The 22,702-nt window shown below is 44.6% G+C and overlaps 1 protein-coding gene and 1 long non-coding RNA gene across 3 annotated transcripts in view; both read left to right on the top strand.

Annotated features, from left to right (window-relative positions):
• Positions 1–22,702, top strand: part of LOC149971325 (uncharacterized) — a 381,039-nt gene that overhangs the window by 267,346 nt on the left and 90,991 nt on the right. The window lies entirely within an intron of this gene.
• LOC110519585 (small G protein signaling modulator 2) overlaps positions 1–22,702 on the top strand; it is a 238,621-nt gene that overhangs the window by 140,620 nt on the left and 75,299 nt on the right. Inside the window, exons 7-12 of one of the 2 annotated variants that reach the window (XM_036965644.2) lie at positions 1,291–1,425; positions 8,379–8,503; positions 12,118–12,185; positions 13,844–14,007; positions 16,287–16,449; positions 17,723–17,860. In XM_036965644.2, the coding sequence (XP_036821539.2) occupies positions 1,291–1,425; positions 8,379–8,503; positions 12,118–12,185; positions 13,844–14,007; positions 16,287–16,449; positions 17,723–17,860 (793 nt within the window). The remainder of the gene's footprint in view (positions 1–1,290; positions 1,426–8,378; positions 8,504–12,117; positions 12,186–13,843; positions 14,008–16,286; positions 16,450–17,722; positions 17,861–22,702) is intronic. The other variant, XM_036965645.2, reaches the window with a different exon arrangement.

Here is a 22,702-nt window from a genome sequence, read left to right as displayed (position 1 = left end):
TCTTTATGTAGTGTTGTGGAGTCTCTATGTAGTGTCTCTCTCTATGTAGTGTTGTGGAGTCTCTATGTAGTGTTGTAGTGTCTCTCTTTATGTAGTGTTGTGTAGTCTCTATGTAGTGTCTCTCTTTATGTAGTGTTGTGGAGTCTCTATGTAGTGTCTCTCTTTATGTAGTGTCTCTCTTTATGTAGTGTTGTAGTGTCTCTCTTTATGTAGTGTTGTGGAGTCTCTATGTAGTGTTGTAGTGTCTCTCTTAATGTAGTGTTGTGGAGTCTCTATGTAGTGTTGTGGAGTCTCTATGTAGTGTAGTGTTTCTAGCCTGTTTACATTTTCAATAACATAGACCTTTCTCCTGGTCTGTTTCAATTCTCAATAACATAGACCTTTCTCCTGGTCTGTTTCAATTCTCAATAATATAGACCTTTCTTCCTGGCCTGTTTCAATTCTCAATAACATAGACCTTTCTCCTGGTCTGTTTCAATTCTCAATAACATAGACCTTTCTTCCTGGCCTGTTTCAATGCTCAATAACATAGACCTTTCTCCTGGTCTGTTTCAATTCTCAATAACATAGACCTTTCTCCTGGTCTGTTTCAAATTCTCAATAACATAGACCTTTCCCCTGGTCTGTTTCAATTCTCAATAACATAGACCTTTCTCCTGGCCTGTTTCAATACTCAATAACATAGACCTTTCTCCTGGTCTGTTTCAATTCTCAATAACATAGACCTTTCGCCTGGTCTGTTTCAATTCTCAATAACATAGACCTTTCTTCCTGGCCTGTTTCAATTCTCAATAACATAGACCTTTCTCCTGGTCTGTTTCAATTCTCAATAACATAGACCTTTCTTCCTGGCCTGTTTCAATTCTCAATAACATAGACCTTTCTTCCTGGCCTGTTTCAATTCTCAATAACGTAGACCTTTCTTCCTGGCCTGTTTCAATTCTCAATAACATAGACCTTTCTTCCTGGCCTGTTTCAATTTTCAATAACGTAGACCTTTCTTCCTGGCCTGTTTCAATTCTCAATAACATAGACCTTTCTTCCTGTCCTGTTTCAGTTCTCAATAACATAGACCTTTCTCCTGGTCTGTTTCAATTCTCAATAACATAGACCTTTCTTCCTGGCCTGTTTCAATTCTCAATAACATAGACCTTTCTCCTGGTCTGTTTCAATTCTCAATAACATAGACCTTTCTTCCTGGCCTGTTTCAATTCTCAATAACATAGACCTTTCTTCCTGGCCTGTTTCAATTCTCAATAACTTAGACCTTTCTCCTGGCCTGTTTCCCAGATCCGGAAGAGACAGTCCAGCGTCAGCATGTCCGAGGATAAGTTTGCGGCGTCTGCACGGGAATACGTGGAATCTCTTCACCAGAACTCCCGTACTCACCTGCTCTACGGCAAAAACAACGTCCTGGTCCAACCGGTAAGACGACACAGAGTTTTCCTACTGTAACATGTAGTGGTATTATTGTTGTACTGTAGACATTATTTTAGTTCAGGCAAGAAGAGGATCAGCCACCTCTCTGAGCCGGCTTCCTCTCTAAGTTTCTTTCTGCAGTAGGTTCATGCCTTCGAATCAAAGCTAATCTCATTTTATTTGTCACATACACATGGTTAGCAGATGTTAATGCGAGTGTTAGGAAATGCTTGTGCTTCTAGTTCCGACAATGTAGTAATAACCAACAAGTAATCTAACCTAACAATTCCAAAACTACTACTTTATACACACAAGTGTAAAGGGATAAAGAATATGTACATAAAGATATATGAATGAGTGATGGTACAGAACGGCATAGGCAAGATGCAGTAGATGCTACAGAGTACAGTATATACAGTGCCTTGCGAAAGTATTCGGCCCCCTTGAACTTTGCGACCTTTTGCCACATTTCAGGCTTCAAACATAAAGATATAAAACTGTATTTTTTTGTGAAGAATCAACAACAAGTGGGACACAATCATGAAGTGGAACGACATTTATTGGATATTTCAAACTTTTTTAACAAATCAAAAACGGAAAAATTGGGCGTGCAAAATTATTCAGCCCCTTTACTTTCAGTGCAGCAAACTCTCTCCAGAAGTTCAGTGAGGATCTCTGAATGATCCAATGTTGACCTAAATGACTAATGATGATAAATACAATCCACCTGTGTGTAATCAAGTCTCCGTATAAATGCACCTGCACTGTGATTGTCTCAGAGGTCCGTTAAAAGCGCAGAGAGCATCATGAAGAACAAGGAACACACCAGGCAGGTCCGAGATACTGTTGTGAAGCAGTTTAAAGCCGGATTTGGATACAAAAAGATTTCCCAAGCTTTAAACATCCCAAGGAGCACTGTGCAAGCGATAATATTGAAATGGAAGGAGTATCAGACCACTGCAAATCTACCAAGACCTGGCCGTCCCTCTAAACTTTCAGCTCATACAAGGAGAAGACTGATCAGAGATGCAGCCAAGAGGCACATGATCACTCTGGATGAACTGCAGAGATCTACAGCTGAGGTGGGAGACTCTGTCCATAGGACAACAATCAGTCGTATATTGCACAAATCTGGCCTTTATGGAAGAGTGGCAAGAAGAAAGCCATTTCTTAAAGATATCCATAAAAAGTGTCGTTTAAAGTTTGCCACAAGCCACCTGGGAGACACACCAAACATGTGGAAGAAGATGCTCTGGTCAGATGAAACCAAAATTGAACTTTTTGGCAACAATGCAAAACGTTATGTTTGGCATAAAAGCAACACAGCTGAACACACCATCCCCACTGTCAAACATGGTGGTGGCAGCATCATGGTTTGGGCCAGCTTTTCTACAGCAGGGACAGGGAAGATGGTAAAAATTGATGGGAAGATGGATGGAGCCAAATACAGGACCATTCTGGAAGAAAACCTGATGGAGTCTGCAAAAGACCTGAGACTGGGACGGAGATTTGTCTTCCAACAAGACAATGATCCAAAACATAAAGCAAAATATACAATGGAATGGTTCAAAAATAAACATATCCAGGTGTTAGAATGGCCAAGTCAAAGTCCAGACCTGAATCCAATCGAGAATCTGTGGAAAGAACTGAAAACTGCTGTTCACAAATGCTCTCCATCCAACCTCACTGAGCTCGAGCTGTTTTGCAAGGAGGAATGGGAAAAAATGTCAGTCTCTCGATGTGCAAAACTGATAGAGACATACCCCAAGCGACTTACAGCTGTAATCGCAGCAAAAGGTGGCGCTACAAAGTATTAACTTAAGGGGGCTGAATAATTTTGCACGCCCAATTTTTCAGTTTTTGATTTGTTAAAAAAGTTTGAAATATCCAATAAATGTCGTTCCACTTCATGATTGTGTCCCACTTGTTGTTGATTCTTCACAAAAAAATATGTTTGAAGCCTGAAATGTGGCAAAAGGTCGCAAAGTTCAAGGGGGCCGAATACTTTCGCAAGGCACTGTACATATGAGATGAGTAATGTAGGGTATGTAAACAAAGTGGCATAGTTTAAAGTGGCTTCTAGGGAGTGTTTCCTAGCCACTGTGCTCCTACTTCTGATTTGCTTACTCTTTGGGATTTTAGGCTGGGTTTCTGTGAAGCTCTTTGTGACAAGTCAAGTGCTGATGTCTTAAAGGGCTTCATAAAATACATTTGATTGATTGATTAACTGAACTCAGGGATGGTCAGTAAAGCGTTGGGGTAGTTGGTAAATAAACGTTGCTCCCGATATAATCCAGTCTGTTTGTATCCTCCCTAAATAATCCAGTCTGTTTGTCTGCTCCCTAAATAATCCAGTCTGTTTGTCTCCTCCCTATATAATCCAGTCTGTTTGTCTCCTCCCTATATTTTATTTTATTTATTTTTATTTCATTTAAACAGGTAGGCAAGTTGAGAACAAGTTGTCATTTACAACTGCGACCTGGCCAAGATAAAGCAAAGCAGTTCGACACATTCAACAACACAGAGTTACACATTGAATAAACAAACATACAGTCAAATATACAGTAGAAAAATACGTCTATATACAATGTGAGCAAATGAGGTGAGATAAGGGAGGTAAAGGCAGTAAATAGGCCACGGTGATGAAGTAAATACAATATAGCAATTAAAACACTGGAATGGTAGATTTGACAGTAGATGACTGTGCAAAGTAGAAAAACTGGGGTGCAAAGGAGCAAAATAAATAAATAAATACAGTAGGGGAAGAGGTAGTTTTTTGGGCTATTTATAGATGGGCTATGTACAGGTGTAGTGATCTGTGAGCTACTCTGATAGCTGGTGCTTAAAGCTAGTGAGGGAGATAAGTGTTTCCTGTTTCAGAGATTTTTGTAGTTCGTTCCAGTCATTGGCAGCAGAGAACTGGAAGGAGAGGCGGCCAAAGGAGGAATTGGCTTTGGGGGTGACAAGTGAGATATACAGTGCCTTGCGAAAGTATTCGGCCCCCTTGAACTTTGCGACCTTTTGCCACATTTCAGGCTTCAAACATAAAGATATAAAACTGTATTTTTTTGTGAAGAATCAACAACAAGTGGGACACAATCATGAAGTGGAACGACATTTATTGGATATTTCAAACTTTTTTAACAAATCAAAAACTGAAAAATTGGGTGTGCAAAATTATTCAGCCCCCTTAAGTTAATACTTTGTAGCGCCACCTTTTGCTGCGATTACAGCTGTAAGTCGCTTGGGCTATGTCTCGCTTGCACAGTGCTCCTTGGGATGTTTAAAGCTTGGGAAATCTTTTTGTATCCAAATCCGGCTTTAAACTTCTTCACAACAGTATCTCGGACCTGCCTGGTGTGTTCCTTGTTCTTCATGATGCTCTCTGCGCTTTTAACGGACCTCTGAGACTATCACAGTCCAGGTTCATTTATACGGAGACTTGTTTACACACAGGCGGATTGTATTTATCATCATTAGTCATTTAGGTCAACATTGGATCATTCAGAGATCCTCACTGAACTTCTGGAGAGAGTTTGCTGCACTGAAAGTAAAGGGGCTGAATAATTTTGCACACCAAATTTTTCAGTTTTTGATTTGTTAAAAAAGTTGGAATATCCAATAAATGTCGTTCCACTTCATGATTGTGTCCCACTTGTTGTTGATTCTTCACAAAAAAATACAGTTTTATATCTTTATGTTTGAAGCCTGAAATGTGGCAAAAGGTCGCAAAGTTCAAGGGGGCCGAATACTTTCGCAAGGCACTGTACTTGCTGGAACGCGTCTGTTTGTGGAATTGTATAACGGCTCCTCTATGAAACACAATACAGTGTGAAAATAGGCAGAAACTGCTTCTCCAATAGAAAGCCTTGATCAAACCTGGCTAGCGAGCGTAGAAAACACATCCGTGGGTCTAATTGTGAATGTGTGGACCGTCAAATCAAAAAGCACTACCTCAATTTAACGTTGTTTTTGACGAAAATTAATACTCCAGCACCCTCCCCTGTTTACAATACTCCAGCACTCTCCCCTGTTTACAATACTCCAGCACTCTCCCCTGTTTACAATACTCCAGCACCCTCCCCTGTTTACAATACTCCAGCACTCTCCCCTGTTTACAATACTCCAGCACCCTCCCCTGTTTACAATACTCCAGCACCCTCCCCTGTTTACAATACTCCAGCACTCTCCCCTATTTACAATACTCCAGCACTCTCCCCTGTTTACAATTCTCCAGCACTCTCCCCTGTTTACAATACTCCAGCACTCTCCCCTGTTTACAATTCTCCAGCACTCTCCCCTGTTAATACTCTAGCACCCTCCCCTGTTTACAATTCTCCAGCACCCTCCCCTGTTTACAATACTCCAGCACTCTCCCCTGTTTACAATTCTCCAGCACTCTCCCCTGTTAATACTCTAGCACCCTCCCCTGTTTACAATTCTCCAGCACTCTCCCCTGTTAATACTCTAGCACCCTCCCATTTTTAATACTCCAGCACCCTCCCTCGTTTTCAATAATCCAGGACCCTCCCTCGTTTTCAATATTCCAGCTCCCTTGTTTTCAATACTCCATCACCCTCCCCCATTTTCAATACTCTAGCACCCTCCCCTGCTTTCAATACTGCAGTACCCTCACCTGCTTTCAATACTGCAGTACCCTCTCATTTTCAATTCTCCAGCACCCATCCCTGTTTACAATTCTCCAGCACCCTCCTCCATTTTCAATACTCCAGGACCCTTCCCTGTTTTTAAATCTCAAGCACCCTCCCCTTGTTTTCCATAATCCAGCTCCCTTCCCTGTTTTCAATATTCCATCCTCCTCCCTGTTTTCAATTCTCTAGCACCCTCCCATTTTCAATGCTTCAGCACCCTACCTCGTTTTATATAATTCAGCTCCCTTCCCTGCTTTCAATACACCAATACCCAGCCCTGCTTTCAATACACCAATACCCAGCCCTGTTTTCAATACACCAGAACCCAGCCCTGTTTTCAATACACCAATACCCAGCCCTGTTTTCAATACACCAGAACCCAGCCCTGTTTTCAATACTCCAGAACCCAGCCCTGTTTTCAATACACCAATACCCAGCCCTGTTTTCAATACACCAATACCCAGCCCTGTTTTCAATACACCAATACCCATCCCTGTTTTCAATACTCCAGAACCCAGCCCTGTTTTCAATACTCCAGAACCCAGCCCTGTTTTCAATACACCAATACCCAGCCCTGTTTTCAATACACCAGAACCCAGCCCTGTTTTCAATACTCCAGAACCCAGCCCTGTTTTCAATACACCAATACCCAGCCCTGTTTTCAATACACCAATACCCAGCCCTGTTTTCAATACACCAATACCCATCCCTGTTTTCAATACTCCAGAACCCAGCCCTGCTTTCAATACACCAATACCCAGCCCTGTTTTCAATACACCAATACCCATCCCTGTTTTCAATACACCAATACCCAGCCCTGTTTTCAATACACCAATACCCATCCCTGTTTTCAATACTCCAGAACCCAGCCCTGCTTTCAATACACCAATACCCAGCCCTGTTTTCAATACACCAATACCCATCCCTGTTTTCAATACTCCAGAACCCAGCCCTGCTTTCAATACACCAATACCCAGCCCTGTTTTCAATACACCAATACCCAGCCCTGCTTTCAATACTCCAGAACCCAGCCCTGCTTTCAATACACCAATACCCATCCCTGTTTTCAATACTCCAGAACCCAGCCCTGCTTTCAATACACCAATACCCAGCCCTGTTTTCAATACGTCAATACCCAGCCCTGTTTTCAATACTCCAGAACCCAGCCCTGTTTTCAATTCTCCAGCACCCTCCCCTGTTTTCAATACTCCACTACCCTCCTATGTTTTCAATACTCCAGTACCCTCCCGCTTTCAATATTCCAGTACCTTCCCCTGTTTTAAATACTCCAGCACCCTTCCCTGTTTTCAATTCTGTAGCATCCTCCCATTGTCAATTATCCAGTACCCTCCCCTGCTTTCAATACTCCAGTAGCCTCTCGTTTTCAATTATCCAGTACCCTCCCCTGTTTTCAATTATCCAGTACCCTCCCCTGTTTTCAATATTCCAGTACCCTCCCCTGTTTTCAATATTCCAGCACCCTTCCCTGTTTTCAATATTCCAGCACCCTCCCCCTGTTTTCAATAATCCAGTACTCTCCCCTGTTTTCAATTATGTAGCATCCTCCCCCGTTTTCCATAATCCAGCTCCCTTCCCTGTTTTCAATATTCCAGCCTCCCCCTGTTTTCAAACTCCAGCACCCTCCCATTTTCAATACTCTAGCACCCTCCCCTGCTTTCAATACTCCAGTAGCCTCTCGTTTTCAATTCTCCAGCACCCATCCCTGTTTTCAATATTTCAGCACCATCCCGTTTTCCATACTCCAGTGCTCTCCATTGTTTTCAATACTTCAATACTTATAAGATTGGGAGGGATCTTAGACCATTCTAAGAATCCACAGAATCCTTCCAGATGCTTGATAACCTTCGTCTGTTCTTATGGACTCAATTAACAATTTATTTGTTGATTTTGATTAGTGTATTGGGGTCTTTGTCTTGCTGGAAGACCCACTTGCGTCCAAGTGTCAGCCTCCTGGTAGAGGCAACCAGGCTTTTGACTAAAACGTCCTGGTACTGGGTAAAGTCCACGATGGCCTTGACCTTAACACAGGCTCCAGGACCAGTAGAAGAAACTAGCTCCGTGACATCATAATATTCACTACCATATTTTACCGTAGGGATGAGGGACATTTCTGCATATGCTTCTGTTTTTCAATGCTAAACCAACCACTGGTGTGCCTGGCCAAGAGCTTTATTTTTAATTTGACCGTAGCGCCGCCTGAAGTTTGATAAACAGCATTGTTACTTAGAATGGAACCGGTGCTATGATCAGAATGACATGAAAATAGAGCTCTTTCCCCCCCAATAGAAGAAAGAGATGGAGGTGTTGCGGGGGTACCTGTCCCTTCACCAGTCAGGGGACAACCTCACTCTGAAGTGGACCCCTAACCAGCTCATCAACGGCACCCTGGGGGACTGTGACCTGGAGAAGAGGTAGGTTCAGCCCTGCAGGACATAAACACGTAGTACATAGAAACATGAGGTGTGAGGTGGTAGACCCTTCTATTTAACTGGTCTGTGACCCACTGAACACATTTCCCTGTCAGAGAGTTAAAGAGGAATGGAAACACTTTAGGAAGTAAATCTATGTACAGTTACAATTAGCTGCCGTTCTAAATCATTCCCCTTTAAGACAACCTCACCATTTAAACATTTGTTTTTATCTTATTTAACCTTTATTTAACTAGGCAAGTCAGTGAAGAACAAATTATTTACAATGAAAGTCTACCCGGGAAGAGTTGGTTTAACTGCCTTGTTCAGCGGCAGAGCGACAGATTTTTTAAAATCTTGTCAGCTCTGAGATTTGATCCAGCAACATTTTCCGTTGACTGGCCCAACGCTCTAACCACTAGACTACCTGCTGGTTACTGGCCCAACGCTCTAACCACTAGGCTACCTGCTGGTTACTGGTCCGACACTCTAACCACTAGGCTACCTGCTGGTTACTGGCCCAACGCTCTAACCACTAGACTACCTGCTGGTTACTGGCCCAACGCTCTAACCACTAGGCTACCTGCTGGTTACTGGCCCAACGCTCTAACCACTAGGCTACCTGCTGGTTACTGGCCCAACGCTCTAACCACTAGGCTACCTGCTGGTTACTGGCCCAACGCTCTAACCACTAGGCTACCTGCTGGTTACTGGCCCAACGCTCTAACCACTAGGCTACCTGCTGGTTACTGGCCCAACACTCTAACCACTAGGCTACCTGCTGGTTACTGGCCCAACGCTCTAACCACTAGGCTACCTGCTGGTTACTGGCCCAGCGCTCTAACCACTAGGCTACCTGCTGGTTACTGGCCCAACACTCTAACCACTAGGCTACCTGCTGGTTACTGGCCCAACGCTCTAACCACTAGGCTACCTGCTGGTTACTGGCCCAACGCTCTAACCACTAGGCTACCTGCTGGTTACTGGCCCAATGCTCTAACCACTAGGCTACCTGCTGGTTACTGGCCCAACGCTCTAACCACTAGGCTACCTGCTGGTTACTGGCCCAACGCTCTAACCACTAGGCTACCTGCTGGTTACTGGCCCAACGCTCTAACCACTAGACTACCTGCTGGTTACTGGCCCAACGCTCTAACCACTAGGCTACCTGCTGGTTACTGGCCCAGCGCTCTAACCACTAGGCTACCTGCTGGTTACTGGCCCAACGCTCTAACCACTAGGCTACCTGCTGGTTACTGGCCCAACGCTCTAACCACTAGGCTACCTGCTGGTTACTGGCCCAACGCTCTAACCACTAGGCTACCTGTTGGTTACTGGCCCAACGCTCTAACCACTAGGCTACCTGCTGGTCACTGGCCCAACGCTCTAACCACTAGATTACCTGCTGGTTACTGGCCCAACGCTCTAACCACTAGGCTACCTGCTGGTTACTGGCCCAACGCTTTAACCACTAGACTACCTGCTGGTTACTGGCCCAACGCTCTAACCACTAGGCTACCTGCTGGTTACTGGCCCAACGCTCTAACCACTAGGCTACCTGCTGGTTACTGGCCCAACGCTCTAACCACTAGGCTACCTGCTGGTTACTGGCCCAACGCTCTAACCACTAGGCTACCTGCTGGTTACTGGCCCAACGCTCTAACCACTAGGCTACCTGCCCCCCCCCCCCCCCCCGCCAAGCAGGAGTAATGATGATGGAAACGGTCTGCAAGAGAAAGAGATAATTCAATGAATGTAATCTAATGTAATCAATCTAATTACATGTATATAGAGGAATGTATTGGTGTAATGACGACCAATGGGAAGGAGGAATAGAACAAAGGACATAACATGTTACCTGAACAACTCAGTAATAACATTACAGGAAACAATACTAGCAAACTAATACTAACAGTAATAGTACACACACACGCACACGCACACGCACACACACGCATGCACACACACACGCACACACACGCATGCACACACGCACACAAACGCGCGCACACACACACGCGCACGCACACACACACACACACACACACGCACGCACACGCACACACACACACACACACGTAGACACACACGCACACAAACACATGCAAACACACACTCAAACACACACACACACACACACACACATCTCAGTCATAACCACTACACTTTTACCCACACACTCCGTGAACACACTGCCGTAAATCCTCTTTTGATTTGCACTGGAATTCAACCCAGTTTGAGACTGGGTTCTATTTATGTGGAAGCAAGAGCGAACATGCATCAGCATTCTTAGCCAATCAGAGGGTGCATGATCCGCTCATGTTCACAGTGTGGGGCCGAGAGGGCACCAGCTGATTGGCTGAGACCTCAGGCTGTGCTGATCGAGATCGTTGTGCTAAGCTAAGTGGCTCCAGCCGGACATAAACAAACGTGCACATACTGAAAAAGAAAAAAAAATCTAGTTGATTCAACTAAATAAGTACGTTTAAAACATTGTATGTTAAATGCACTGTGTTTGTGGGTGTCCCTAAACACATTTTTGGCAAAGTTTTCTCAAGTTGGAGCTCAGATTTGGCTAGCTAAGGTTTTTTAAGTTCAGGTAACACTTTCACTGAAAGGTTAAGCAAACTAAAAAAAGGCTACTAAATAATTATTAGTTGAATGAACTATATATATTTCTTACAGAGCGTAAACAAGTGAAAATGTGAAAAAATGTCCTGCAGCGCCCTCAGCAGGGGTAATTCTCTAGACAAATTCATATATTTACTGTGTCAGCAAAATATATACTAACCCTAACCCTGGAGGACAGTGACCTGGAGAAGAGGTAGGTACACAGTGGTAAGACATAGGGGCCCAGTCTCAGTCCCCGTCACCATCGTTTGGACCAACGTGCAGCGTGATCTGGGTTCCACGTCTTTATCTAGTGAAACACACAAAACAACAACGAAACCGTGACGACAATGGAGTGCTGACATTCAACTACCCATAAACAATATCCCACAAAACACAGGTGGAACAAAGCTACCTAAATATGATCCCCAATTAGAGACGACGATTACCAGCTGCCTCTTAATTGGGAATCATACAAAATCACCGACATAGAAAAACAAAACTAGAACCCCACATAGAAATAATAAACTAGACTAAACCCCCCAGTCACGCCCTGATCTACTCTACTATAGAAAATAAGGGTTCTCTATGGTCAGGACGTGACAGTCCCAAATGGCTGGGACTATTCTATTCCCTATGTAGTGCACTACTTTTGACCAGAGCACATACAGCCAATTCTTTATAAAGTGTGCTACGTTTGACCAGAGCCCTCAAAAGTAGTGCAAAAGGGGTACCATTTCGGATGCATCCATCTTCACATGCTTGCTGTATATACATTGTGTATAATGTGTCGCCCCCTAACAACTACCAGTACACCCTGGATCAAGCTCTTTCCCATGTCCAAATGGATTGGGTTTTTGTTTGATTAGTTTACCTTTTCATAAAATGTAATCATTTAATTCACTCACTTTTCTCTCACTCTCACTCTCACTCTCTCTCTCTCTCTCTCTCTCTCTCTCTCTCTCTCTCTCTCTCTCTCTCTCTCTCTCTCTCTCTCTCTCTCTTAGTATCTATTGGGACTATGCGTTGACCGTGCCTTTGCGACAGGTCGTGTGCATTCACTGTCACCAGCGACGTGAGTCTCCACACACACACACACACACACACAATCACACACACACACGCACACACACACACACACACACACACACACACACACACACACACACACACACACACACACACACACACATACACATACACACAGACTATTACAGTCTATCTGGGTTGGAGGGGTCCTCAATGGTGCCCTATCCCCTACGTAGTGGCTATTTAACCAGGACCAGGGTGCTATTTAACCAGGGCTCCATAGGGAATAGAGTGCTATTTAACCAGGGCTCCATAGGGAATAGAGTGCTATTTAACCAGGGCCCCATAGGGAATAGAGTGCTATTTAACCAGGGCCCCATAGGGAATAGAGTGCTATTTAACCAGGGCCCCATAGGGAATAGAGTGCTATTTAACCAGGGCCCCATAGGGAATAGAGTGCTATTTAACCAGGGCCCCATAGGGAATAGAGTGCTATTTAACCAGGGCCCCATAGGGAATAGAGTGCTATTTAACCAGGGCTCCATAGGGAATAGAGTGCTATTTAACCAGGGCCCCATAGGGAATAGAGTGCTATTTAACCAGGGCCCCATAGGGAATATAGTGCTATTTAACCAGGGCTCCATAGGGAATAGAGTGCTATTTAACCAGGGCCCAATAGGGAACAGGGTGCTATTTAACCAGGGCCCAATAGGGAACAGGGTGCTATTTAACCAGGGCCCCATAGGGAATAGAGTGCTATTTAACCAGGGCTCCATAGGGAATAGAGTGCTATTTAACCAGGGCTCCATAGGGAATAGAGTGCTATTTAACCAGGGCTCCATAGGGAATAGAGTGCTATTTAACCAGGGCTCCATAGGGAATAGAGTGCTATTTAACCAGGGCTCCATATGGAATAGAGTGCTATTTAACCAGGGCTCCATAGGGAATAGAGTGCTATTTAACCAGGGCTCCATAGGGAATAGAGTGCTATTTAACCAGGGCCCCAAAGGGAATAGAGTGCTATTTAACCATGGCCCCATAGGGAATAGAGTGCTATTTAACCAGGGCTCCATATGGAATAGAGTGCTATTTAACCAGGGCCCCATAGGGAATAGAGTGCTATTTAACCAGGGCCCCATAGGGAATAGAGTGCTATTTAACCAGGGCCCCATAGGGAATAGAGTGCTATTTAACCAGGGCCCCATAGGGAATAGAGTGCTATTTAACCAGGGCTCCATAGGGAATAGAGTGCTATTTAACCAGGGCTCCATGGGGAATAGAGTGCTATTTAACCAGTGCCCAATAGGGAACAGGGTGCTATTTGGGATGCTGCCATTGGGAGGGCTGTGTGTTTTATGACCGTGTCCATTAAGCTATAGATCAGTGGTTTTGAGGAAGTGTTAATTTCCTGGTGGTGGTTATTAAGTAAATGAGGGTTTAACAGGTCTGGGTGGAGGGCAGGAGGATATAGCTGCTCACTTCGCCTCATTTATCTTAGCGACTCCCACCCCTTCACTCGCCCCCATTACCGCTCCTCTCAATGTCTGTCTCTCTTTTCACACCCTTTCTTTCCATATCTACCTCTCTCTCTCTCTCTCTCCAACCTCCCCCTCTTTCTCTATCTCTCTCTCTACCTCTCTCTACCTCCTACTTCTGTCTCCCCCTTCTCTCTCTCCCCATCCCCCTCCCTCTCTCCCCCAATAGCTGACTGTGGTGGGACGTTGGTGCTGGTTAATCAGGATGGTATCCAACGCCCCCCCCTCCACTTCCCTCCCGGCGGCCACCTTTTGGCCTTTCTGTCCTGCCTGGAGACGGGCCTGCTTCCCCGCGGTCAGCTGGAGCCTCCACTCTGGAGCCAGAGAGGCAAGGTGTGTGCTATTAACCACTGGCCTCAGAACAGATCTAGTACAATAGCATATAAACAGAGAGGTAAGGTAAGTAGTGGTGTTGTAAGAACTGACCCCAGAACAAATACAACACCACTCTGGTCACAGAGAGGTAAAAGGCCATAATAATATTTACAATGACATTTTAGCAGACGCTATTATTAGTGTTAAGTGCTATGCTCAAGGGCACATCGCCAGATTTTTCACCTAGTCGGCTCGGGGGTTCGAACCAGCAACTTTTTGGTTACTGACTCAACCCTCTTAACAGCTAGGCTGCCTGCCACTCTATAATAATAATAATAATATATATATAAACATATACAGTACCAGTCAAAAGTTTAGACACACCTACTCATTCCAGGGTTTTTCTTTATTTTTACTATTTTCTACATTGTAGAATAATAGTGAAGACATCAAAACTATGAAATAACACATGTGGAATCATGTAGTAACCAAATCAAAATATATATTTTTTTATATTTGAGATTCTTCAAAGCATTTCAATTAAGATTCCACCCTTTGCATTGATGACAGCTTTGCACACTCTTGGCATTCTCTCAACCAGCTTCACCTGGAATGCTTTTCCAACAGTCGTGAAGGAGTTACCCACATATGCTGAGCATTTGTTGGCTGCTTTTCCTTCACTCTGCGGTCCAACTCATCCCAAACCCTCTCAATTGGGTTGAGGTCAGGTGATTGTGGAGGCCAGGTCATCTGATGCAACACTCAATCACTCTCTTTTTTGGTCAAATAGCCCTTACACAGCCTGGAGGTGTGTTGGGTCATTGTCCTGTTGAAAAACAAATGATAGTGGGACTAAGTGCAAATCAGATGGGATGGCATATCGCTGCAGAATGCTGTGGTAGCCATGCTGGTTAAGTGTGCCTTGAATTCTAAATAAATCACTGACAGTGTCACCAGCAAAGCACCCCCACACCATCACACATCCTCCTCTATGCTTCACGGAGGGAACCACACATGCAGAGATAATCTTTTCACCTACTCTGCGTCTCACAAAGACATGACAGTTGGAACCAAAAATCTCAAATTTAATGTCCATTGCTCGTGTTTCTTGGTCCAAGCAAATCTCTTCTTCTTATTGGTGTCCTTCAGTAGTGGTTTCTTTGTAGCAAATCAACCACGAAGGCCTGATTCACACAGTCTACTCTGAACAGTTGATGTTGAGATGTGTCTGTTACTTGAACTCTGTGACCCATCTATTTGGTCTGCAATTTCTGAGTTTGGTAACTCTAATGAACTTATCCTCTGCAGCAGAGGTATCTCTAGGTCTTCCTGTGGCGGTCCTCATGAGCGCCAGTTTCATCATAGCGCTTGATTTGTTTTAGCGACTGCACTTGAATAAACTTTCAAAGTTCTTGACATTTTCCATATTGAGTGACCTTCATGTCTTAAAGTAATGATGGACTGTCGTTTCTCTTTGCTTATTTGACCATAATATGGTCTTAGTCTTTTACAAAATAGGACTATCTTCTGTGTACCACCCCTACTTTGTCACAACACATCTGATTGGCTCAAATAATTAAGAAGGAAATTAATTCCACAAAGTAACTTTTAACAAGGCACACCTGTTAATTGAAATGCATTCCAGGTGACTCCCTCGTGAAGCTGGTTGAGAGAATGCCAAGAGTGTGCAAAGCTGTCATCAAGGCAAAGGGTGGCATCTTTGAATAATCTTTTAACACTTTTTTGGTTACTACATGATTCCATATGTGTTATTTCATAGTTTTGATGTCTTCACTATTATTCTACAATGTAGAAAATAGTACAAATAAAGAACAACCCTTGAATGAATAAGTGTGCAGGTCCAAACTTTTGACTGGTACTATACATATAATATATTCCACTCAGCAGACACTTTTATCCAAAGCCACTTACCGTCAGTCATGTTGCGTACACGATACGTAGGGGTGGTCCCAGGAATCAAATTCACTACCTTTCTAACTGAGCTACCAGAACAACAGAACCGTAACTACAACAATCAACTATACGTACTGTAAACTATAAATTGTTGCTGAATCCCGTGACAGTGTAAAACATGTGTGTGTCTGTGTGAGCATGCGTGTGTGTGTGTGTGTGTGTGTGTATGTGTGTGTGTGTGTGTGTGTGTGTGTGTGTGTGTGTATGCATTTATCTGTGTGTGTCTGTGTTTGCGTACGTGCATGCGCCTATATATGTGCGTGTGTGTGTGTGCATATGTGTGTGTGTGCGTGTGTGCATGTGTGTGTATGTGTTTATTCCAGGGTAAGGTGTTTCCTAAGCTAAGGAAGAGGACCAGCACTGCCAGGCTGATAGATCAGGAGGGAGAGGAGCAGACTGCCAGGCTGGTAGATCAGGAGGGAGAGGAGCAGACAGCAGCTGACTACGTGTTCCGTATTGTCTACCCTGGACGCCACCACGACTCTAGTGAGTGACCCCCTCCTCCCAAAACACACACACACACACACACACACACACACACACACACCATCCTTGGACATGCATGATAGACTTCACTGTAAAAGTTATTATTGTCCTCTCTGTCTGCTGTTGAGTGCGTCTCTTTGCATCTATGTTTATGTTTAGAAAACAGTAGGTATCGTTACGCAGGGAGAGAATGGACAGACAGTTACAGGAGCTATCTATCCTGAGCGTTCTGGATGTTTGAATTCACTATTTCCTTTGGTTTGTATGTCTGTCTGCTGTAAACTGCAGAGACTGCAAGCGGTAGAGGCTGTACACGGTAGAGACTGTACACGGTAGAGGCTGTAGACGGTAGAGTCTGTAGACGGTAGAGTCTGTAGACGGTAGAGGCTGTAGACGGTAGAGATTGTAGACGGTAGAGACTGTAGACAGTAGAGGCTGTAAACGGTAGAGGTTGTACATGGTAGACTGTAAACGGTAGAGGCTGTAGACGGTAGAGGCTGTAAACGGTAGAGGCTGTAAACGGTAGAGGCTGTATACGGTAGAGAATGTAAACAGTAGAGGCTGTAAACGGTAGAGGCTGTAAACGGTAGAGGCTGTAGACAGTAGAGGCTGTAAACGGTAGAGGCTGTACACGGTAGATGGTGTAAGGATCCCTCCAGACCTATAGGTGGCGCTGTTCTGTATGTATAACACTGTTCCCTGTGTGTTTTACCCATGGACATTAAAACCAGTAGATGGTGATAGCGCTGACGTCATCCAGGTATTCCTATGGAAAACTCCAGATGGTGCATGAAGCCAGAAGTACTGAATGGCACCAGAAAAATCGCTAAGGATCATGGTCGATGTAGTCGTATTCATCCTGCCTGAGAGAGTCAACCTTAATGACTATGGAGCTTCCTCGTAGCCTGCCGGCCCGTGATTGGTCTGTGTCAGCACATGGTCCTGTGTGACGACAAATGCAGTAGTCAGAATGGATCACTATTTCATGAAATATCTCAATTTGTAGCAAACTGTAAAATAATTAAATGTGGTGATTGAACTTCATCATAATAAACGTTCTGGCGATTGTAATTTACATAGGCTTTGTAGGGTAAACTTTACACAGTAACCAGCCAGCAGAACTCGTGACTTCACACTCCAGACCGTACACTGGGGGGCATCGCCTGGTATATAGCAGTGACTGTAAACTACCACCACACCACCAGGCCTATAGATGGCGCTGTGCTGTATGTTTAACTGTGTGATCTGTGTGTATTATTACCTGGTTATATAGCAGTGACTATAAACTACCACCACACCACGGGCAGCCGTGCTCCCTCGCTGGATGATGATGAAGAGGAAGAGGACAGACTCCAGGCTATGATCTCAATGATGTGTTGGCGGAACCTCACAGATCCTAATGTCATGAAAGGTTTTTATCCATCACCTGACCCCCCCCCCCCACCCCACCCCCCCACCGGTCCATCCCTCCCCCATCCTACCCAGCATGCACCCCGTAACTCAAATCAAAAAACCCTCTCCTTTAAACCCCTGTTGTGTGTCTTTGTCCCCATGGCCTATCCCAACAGAGTAGGTAGACTATGGTTGGAGAGCGGAGAGCGGTTGAGTTTCCTCTTGCTCTTTGATACAATGACAAAACTATTCCTTTTGGTGTAAAGTTCCCATGAACAAATCAATACCAGAGATTTATTTTTTTAAACAAACTCATTTACAGTCACTGTCAGAAATATTGTTTTTTGGGGGTTGGGCTTTGCAGGCAGAAACTTTAGCTTTGCAGGCAGAAACTAAACACACATAATGGGTTTATAACAGCTTTTATAGGGACTCATAATAGACTGATGTGTTATAATAGTGACCTGACTGCACTGCTTCATAACAACAGGATGTTAGCTGCGTTGCCATGGTGAGAACTACATCTAGGTCAAGTGGCACGTCCCTGTGTGCAGAAGAGATAGAGGGGAAGAGATAGAGGTACTTTGTAAAGAGAGAGAGAGATATAGGGAGGGAGAGAGCGAAAGAGAGAGAGAGGGAGAGAGTGAAAGAGGGAGAGAGTGAAAGAGGGAGAGAGGGAGAGAGTGAAAGAGGGAGAGAGTGAGAGAGAGAGAGGTAGAGAGAGAGAGGTAGAGAGAGAGAGAGAGAGAGAGAGAGAGAGAGAGAGAGAGAGAGAGAGAGAGAGAGAGAGAGAGAGAGAGAGAGAAACATAAAGCCAGTCTAATGTAACCGATTCACACTGTAGCCTAGCATTACCTGACCCCCACCTTTATTTACCATGTAGGAACCTTGAAACAAAAGGCTGCTTGTACTGCTGTAGATCAGAACATAGAAATAGAATCTGTAGATCAGAATATAGAAATATAATCTGTAGATCAGACCATAGAAATAGAATCTGTAGATCAGACCATAGAAATATAATCTGTAGATCAGACCATAGAAATAGAATCTGTAGATCAGAATATAGAAATATAATCTGTAGATCAGACCATAGAAATATAATCTGTAGATCAGACCATAGAAATAGAATCTGTAGATCAGACCATAGAAATAGAATCTGTAGATCAGACCATAGAAATAGAATCTGTAGATCAGACCATAGAAATAGAATCTGTAGATCAGACCATAGAAATATAATCTGTAGATCAGACCATAGAAATAGAATCTGTAGATCAGACCATAGAAATATAATATGTAGATCAGAACATAGAAATAGAATCTGTAGATCAGACCATAGAAATATAATCTGTAGATCAGACCATAGAAATATAATCTGTAGATCAGACCATAGAAATAGAATCTGTAGATCAGACCATAGAAATATAATCTGTAGATCAGAACATAGAAATAGAATCTGTAGATCAGACCATAGAAATAGAATCTGTAGATCAGACCATAGAAATAGAATCTGTAGATCAGACCATAGAAATAGAAAGGGCCTCCCCATTTAATGAATTGCCAGGGTGAAAGGCTCTGAGACCCTTCTACTGGTTGTATTTCTTTGGGTCAAACTGACAGTAATATTTATAATATATGTGGCTCAGTGCTCTACCAGCTGAGCCACAGAGGACATCTCAGATGACTGTCCTCCCTCCCTGTTCCCTTTAGAGACTGTTATCTCTGATGACTGTCCTCCCTCCCTAGTCCCTTTAGAGACTGTTATCTCTGATGACTGTCCTCCCTCCCTAGTCCCTTTAGAGACTGTTATCTCTGATGACTGTCCTCCCTCCCTAGTCCCTTTAGAGACTGTTATCTCTGATGACTGTCCTCCCTCCCTGGTCCCTTTAGAGACTGTTATCTCTGACTGTCCTCCCTCCCTCGTCCCTTTAGAGACTGTTATCTCAGATGACTGTCCTCCCTCCCTCCCTCGTCCTTTTAGAGACTGTTATCTCAGATGACTGTCCTCCCTCAGACCTTAGTCCCTTTAGAGACGGTTATCTCTGATGACTGTCCTCCCTCCCTGGTCCCTTTAGAGACTGTTATCTCTGATGACTGTCCTCCCTCCCTGGTCCCTTTAGAGACTGTTATCTCTGATGACTGTCCTCCCCCCCTGGTCCCTTTAGAGACTGTTATCTCTGATGACTGTCCTCCTTCCCTCCCTAGTCCCTTTAGAGACTGTTATCTCTGATGACTGTCCTCCCTCCCTAGTCCCTTTAGAGACTATTATCTCTGATGACTGTCTTCCCTCCCTAGTCCCTTTAGAGACTGTTATCACTGATGACTGTCCTCCCTCCCTCCCTAGTCCCTTTAGAGACTGTTATCTCTGACTGTCCTCCCTCCCTAGTCCCTTTAGAGACTGTTATCTCTGATGACTGTCCTCCCTCCCTAGTCCCTTTAGAGACTGTTATCTCTGATGACTGTCCTCCCCCCTAGTCCCTTTAGATACTGTTATCTCTGATGACTGTCCTCCCTCCCTCCCTAGTCCCTTTAGAGACTGTTATCTCTGATGACTGTCCTCCCACCCTAGTCCCTTTAGAGACTGTTATCTCTGATGACTGTCCTCCCTCCCTCCCTAGTCCCTTTAGAGACTGTTATCTCTGATGACTCTCCTCCCTTCCTAGTCCCTTTAGAGACGGTTATCTCTGATTACTGTCCTTCCTCCCTCCCTCACTAGTCCCTTTCGAGACTGTTATCTCTGATGACTGTCCTCCCTCCCTGGTCCATTTAGAGACTGTTATCTCTGACTGTCCTCCCTCCCTGGTCCATTTAGAGACTGTTATCTCTGATGACTGTCCTCCTTCCCTAGTCCCTTTAGAGACTGTTATCACTGATGACTGCCCTCCCTTCCTAGTCCCTTTAGAGACTGTTATCTCTGATGGCTGTCCTCCCTCCCTCACTAGTCCCTTTAGAGACTGTTATCTCTGATGACTGTCCTCCCTCCATAGTCTCTTTAGAGACTGTTATCTCTGATGACTGTCCTCCCTCCCTCACTAGTCCCTTTAGAGACTGTTATATCTGATGACTGTCCTCCCTCCCTCACTAGTCCCTTTAGAGACTGTTATCTCTGATGACTGTCCTCCCTCCCTGGTCCCTTTAGAGACTGTTATCTCTGACTGTCCTCCCTCCCTCGTCCCTTTAGAGACTGTTATCTCAGATGACTGTCCTCCCTCCCTCACTAGTCCCTTTAGAGACTTATCTCTGATGACTGTCCTCCCTCCCTGGTCCCTTTAGAGACTGTTATCACTGATGACTGTTCTCCCTCACTAGTCCCGTTAGAGACTGTTATCTCTGACTGTCCTCCCTCCCTAGTCCCGTTAGAGACTGTTATCTCTGATGACTGTCCTCCCTCCCTAGTCCCTTTAGAGACTGTTATCTCAGATGACTGTCCTCCCTCCCTCCCTCCCTGGTCCCTTTAGAGACTGTTATCTCTGATGACTGTCTTCCCTCCTTCCCTAGTCCCTTTAGAGACTGTTATCTGATATTCCCAACTACTGTGGTCCTCTCCTCTCAATGGAGCAGTACCATGTTATTCCCAGTTACTGTGGTCCTCTTCTCTCCTCTCAGTGGAGCAGAACCATGTTATTCCCAGTCACTATGGTCCTCTTCTCCCCTCTCAATGGAGCAGTACCATGTTATTCCCAGTCACTGTGGTCCTCTCCTCTCAATGGAGCAGTACCATGTTATTCCCAGTTACTGTGGTCCTCTTCTCTCCTCTCAGTGGAGCAGAACCATGTTATTCCCAGTCACTGTGGTCCTCTTCTCTCCTCTCAATGGAGCAGTACCATGTTATTCCCAGTCACTGTGGTCCTCTTCTCTCCTCTCAATAGAGCAGTACCATGTTATTCCCAGTCACTGTGGTCCTCTCCTCTCAATAGAGCAGTACCATGTTATTCCCAGTCACTGTGGACCTCTCCTCTCAATAGAGCAGTACCATGTTATTCCCAGTCACTGTGGTCCTCTTCTTTCCTCTCAATAGAGCAGTACCATGTTATTCCCAGTTACTGTGGTCCTCTTCTTTCCTCTCAGTGGAGCAGTACCATGTCATTCCCAGTCACTGTGGTCCTCTCCTCTCAATAGAGCAGTACCATGTTATTCCCAGTTACTGTGGTCCTCTCCTCTCAATAGAGCAGTACCATGTTATTCCCAGTCACTGTGGTCCTCTCCTCTCAATAGAGCAGTACCATGTTATTCCCAGTTACTGTGGTCCTCTCCTCTCAATAGAGCAGTACCATGTTATTCCCAGTCACTGTGGTCCTCTCCTCTCAGTGGAGCAGTACCATGTTATTCCCAGTTACTGTGGTCCTCTTCTCTCAATGGAGCCGTACCATGTTATTCCCAGTCACTGTGGTCCTCTTCTCTCCTCTCAGTGGAGCAGTACCATGTTATTCCCAGTCACTGTGGTCCTCTCCTCTCAATAGAGCAGTACCATGTTATTCCAGTCACTGTGGTCCTCTCCTCTCAGTGGAGCAGTACCATGTTATTCCCAGTCACTGTGGTCCTCTCCTCTCAATAGAGCAGTACCATGTTATTCCCAGTCACTGTGGTCCTCTCCTCTCAATAGAGCAGTACCATGTTATTCCCAGTCACTGTGGTCCTCTCCTCTCAATAGAGCAGTACCATGTTATTCCCAGTCACTGTGGTCCTCTTCTTTCCTCTCAATGGAGCAGTACCATGTTATTCCCAATCACTGTGGTCCTCTCCTCTCAGTGGAGCAGTACCATGTTATTCCCAGTTACTGTGATCCTCTTCTCTCCTCTCAATGGAGCAGTACCATGTTATTCCCAGTTACTGTGGTCCTCTTCTCTCAATGGAGCCGTACCAT

The sequence above is a fragment of the Oncorhynchus mykiss genome, chromosome 27, assembly GCF_057628025.1.
Source record: "Oncorhynchus mykiss isolate SJ-2025 chromosome 27, ASM5762802v1, whole genome shotgun sequence".
NCBI classification, from domain to species: domain Eukaryota; kingdom Metazoa; phylum Chordata; class Actinopteri; order Salmoniformes; family Salmonidae; genus Oncorhynchus; species Oncorhynchus mykiss.
Note: the sequence above shows the minus strand (reverse complement) of the source record. Positions and strands in the feature narration are given on the sequence as shown.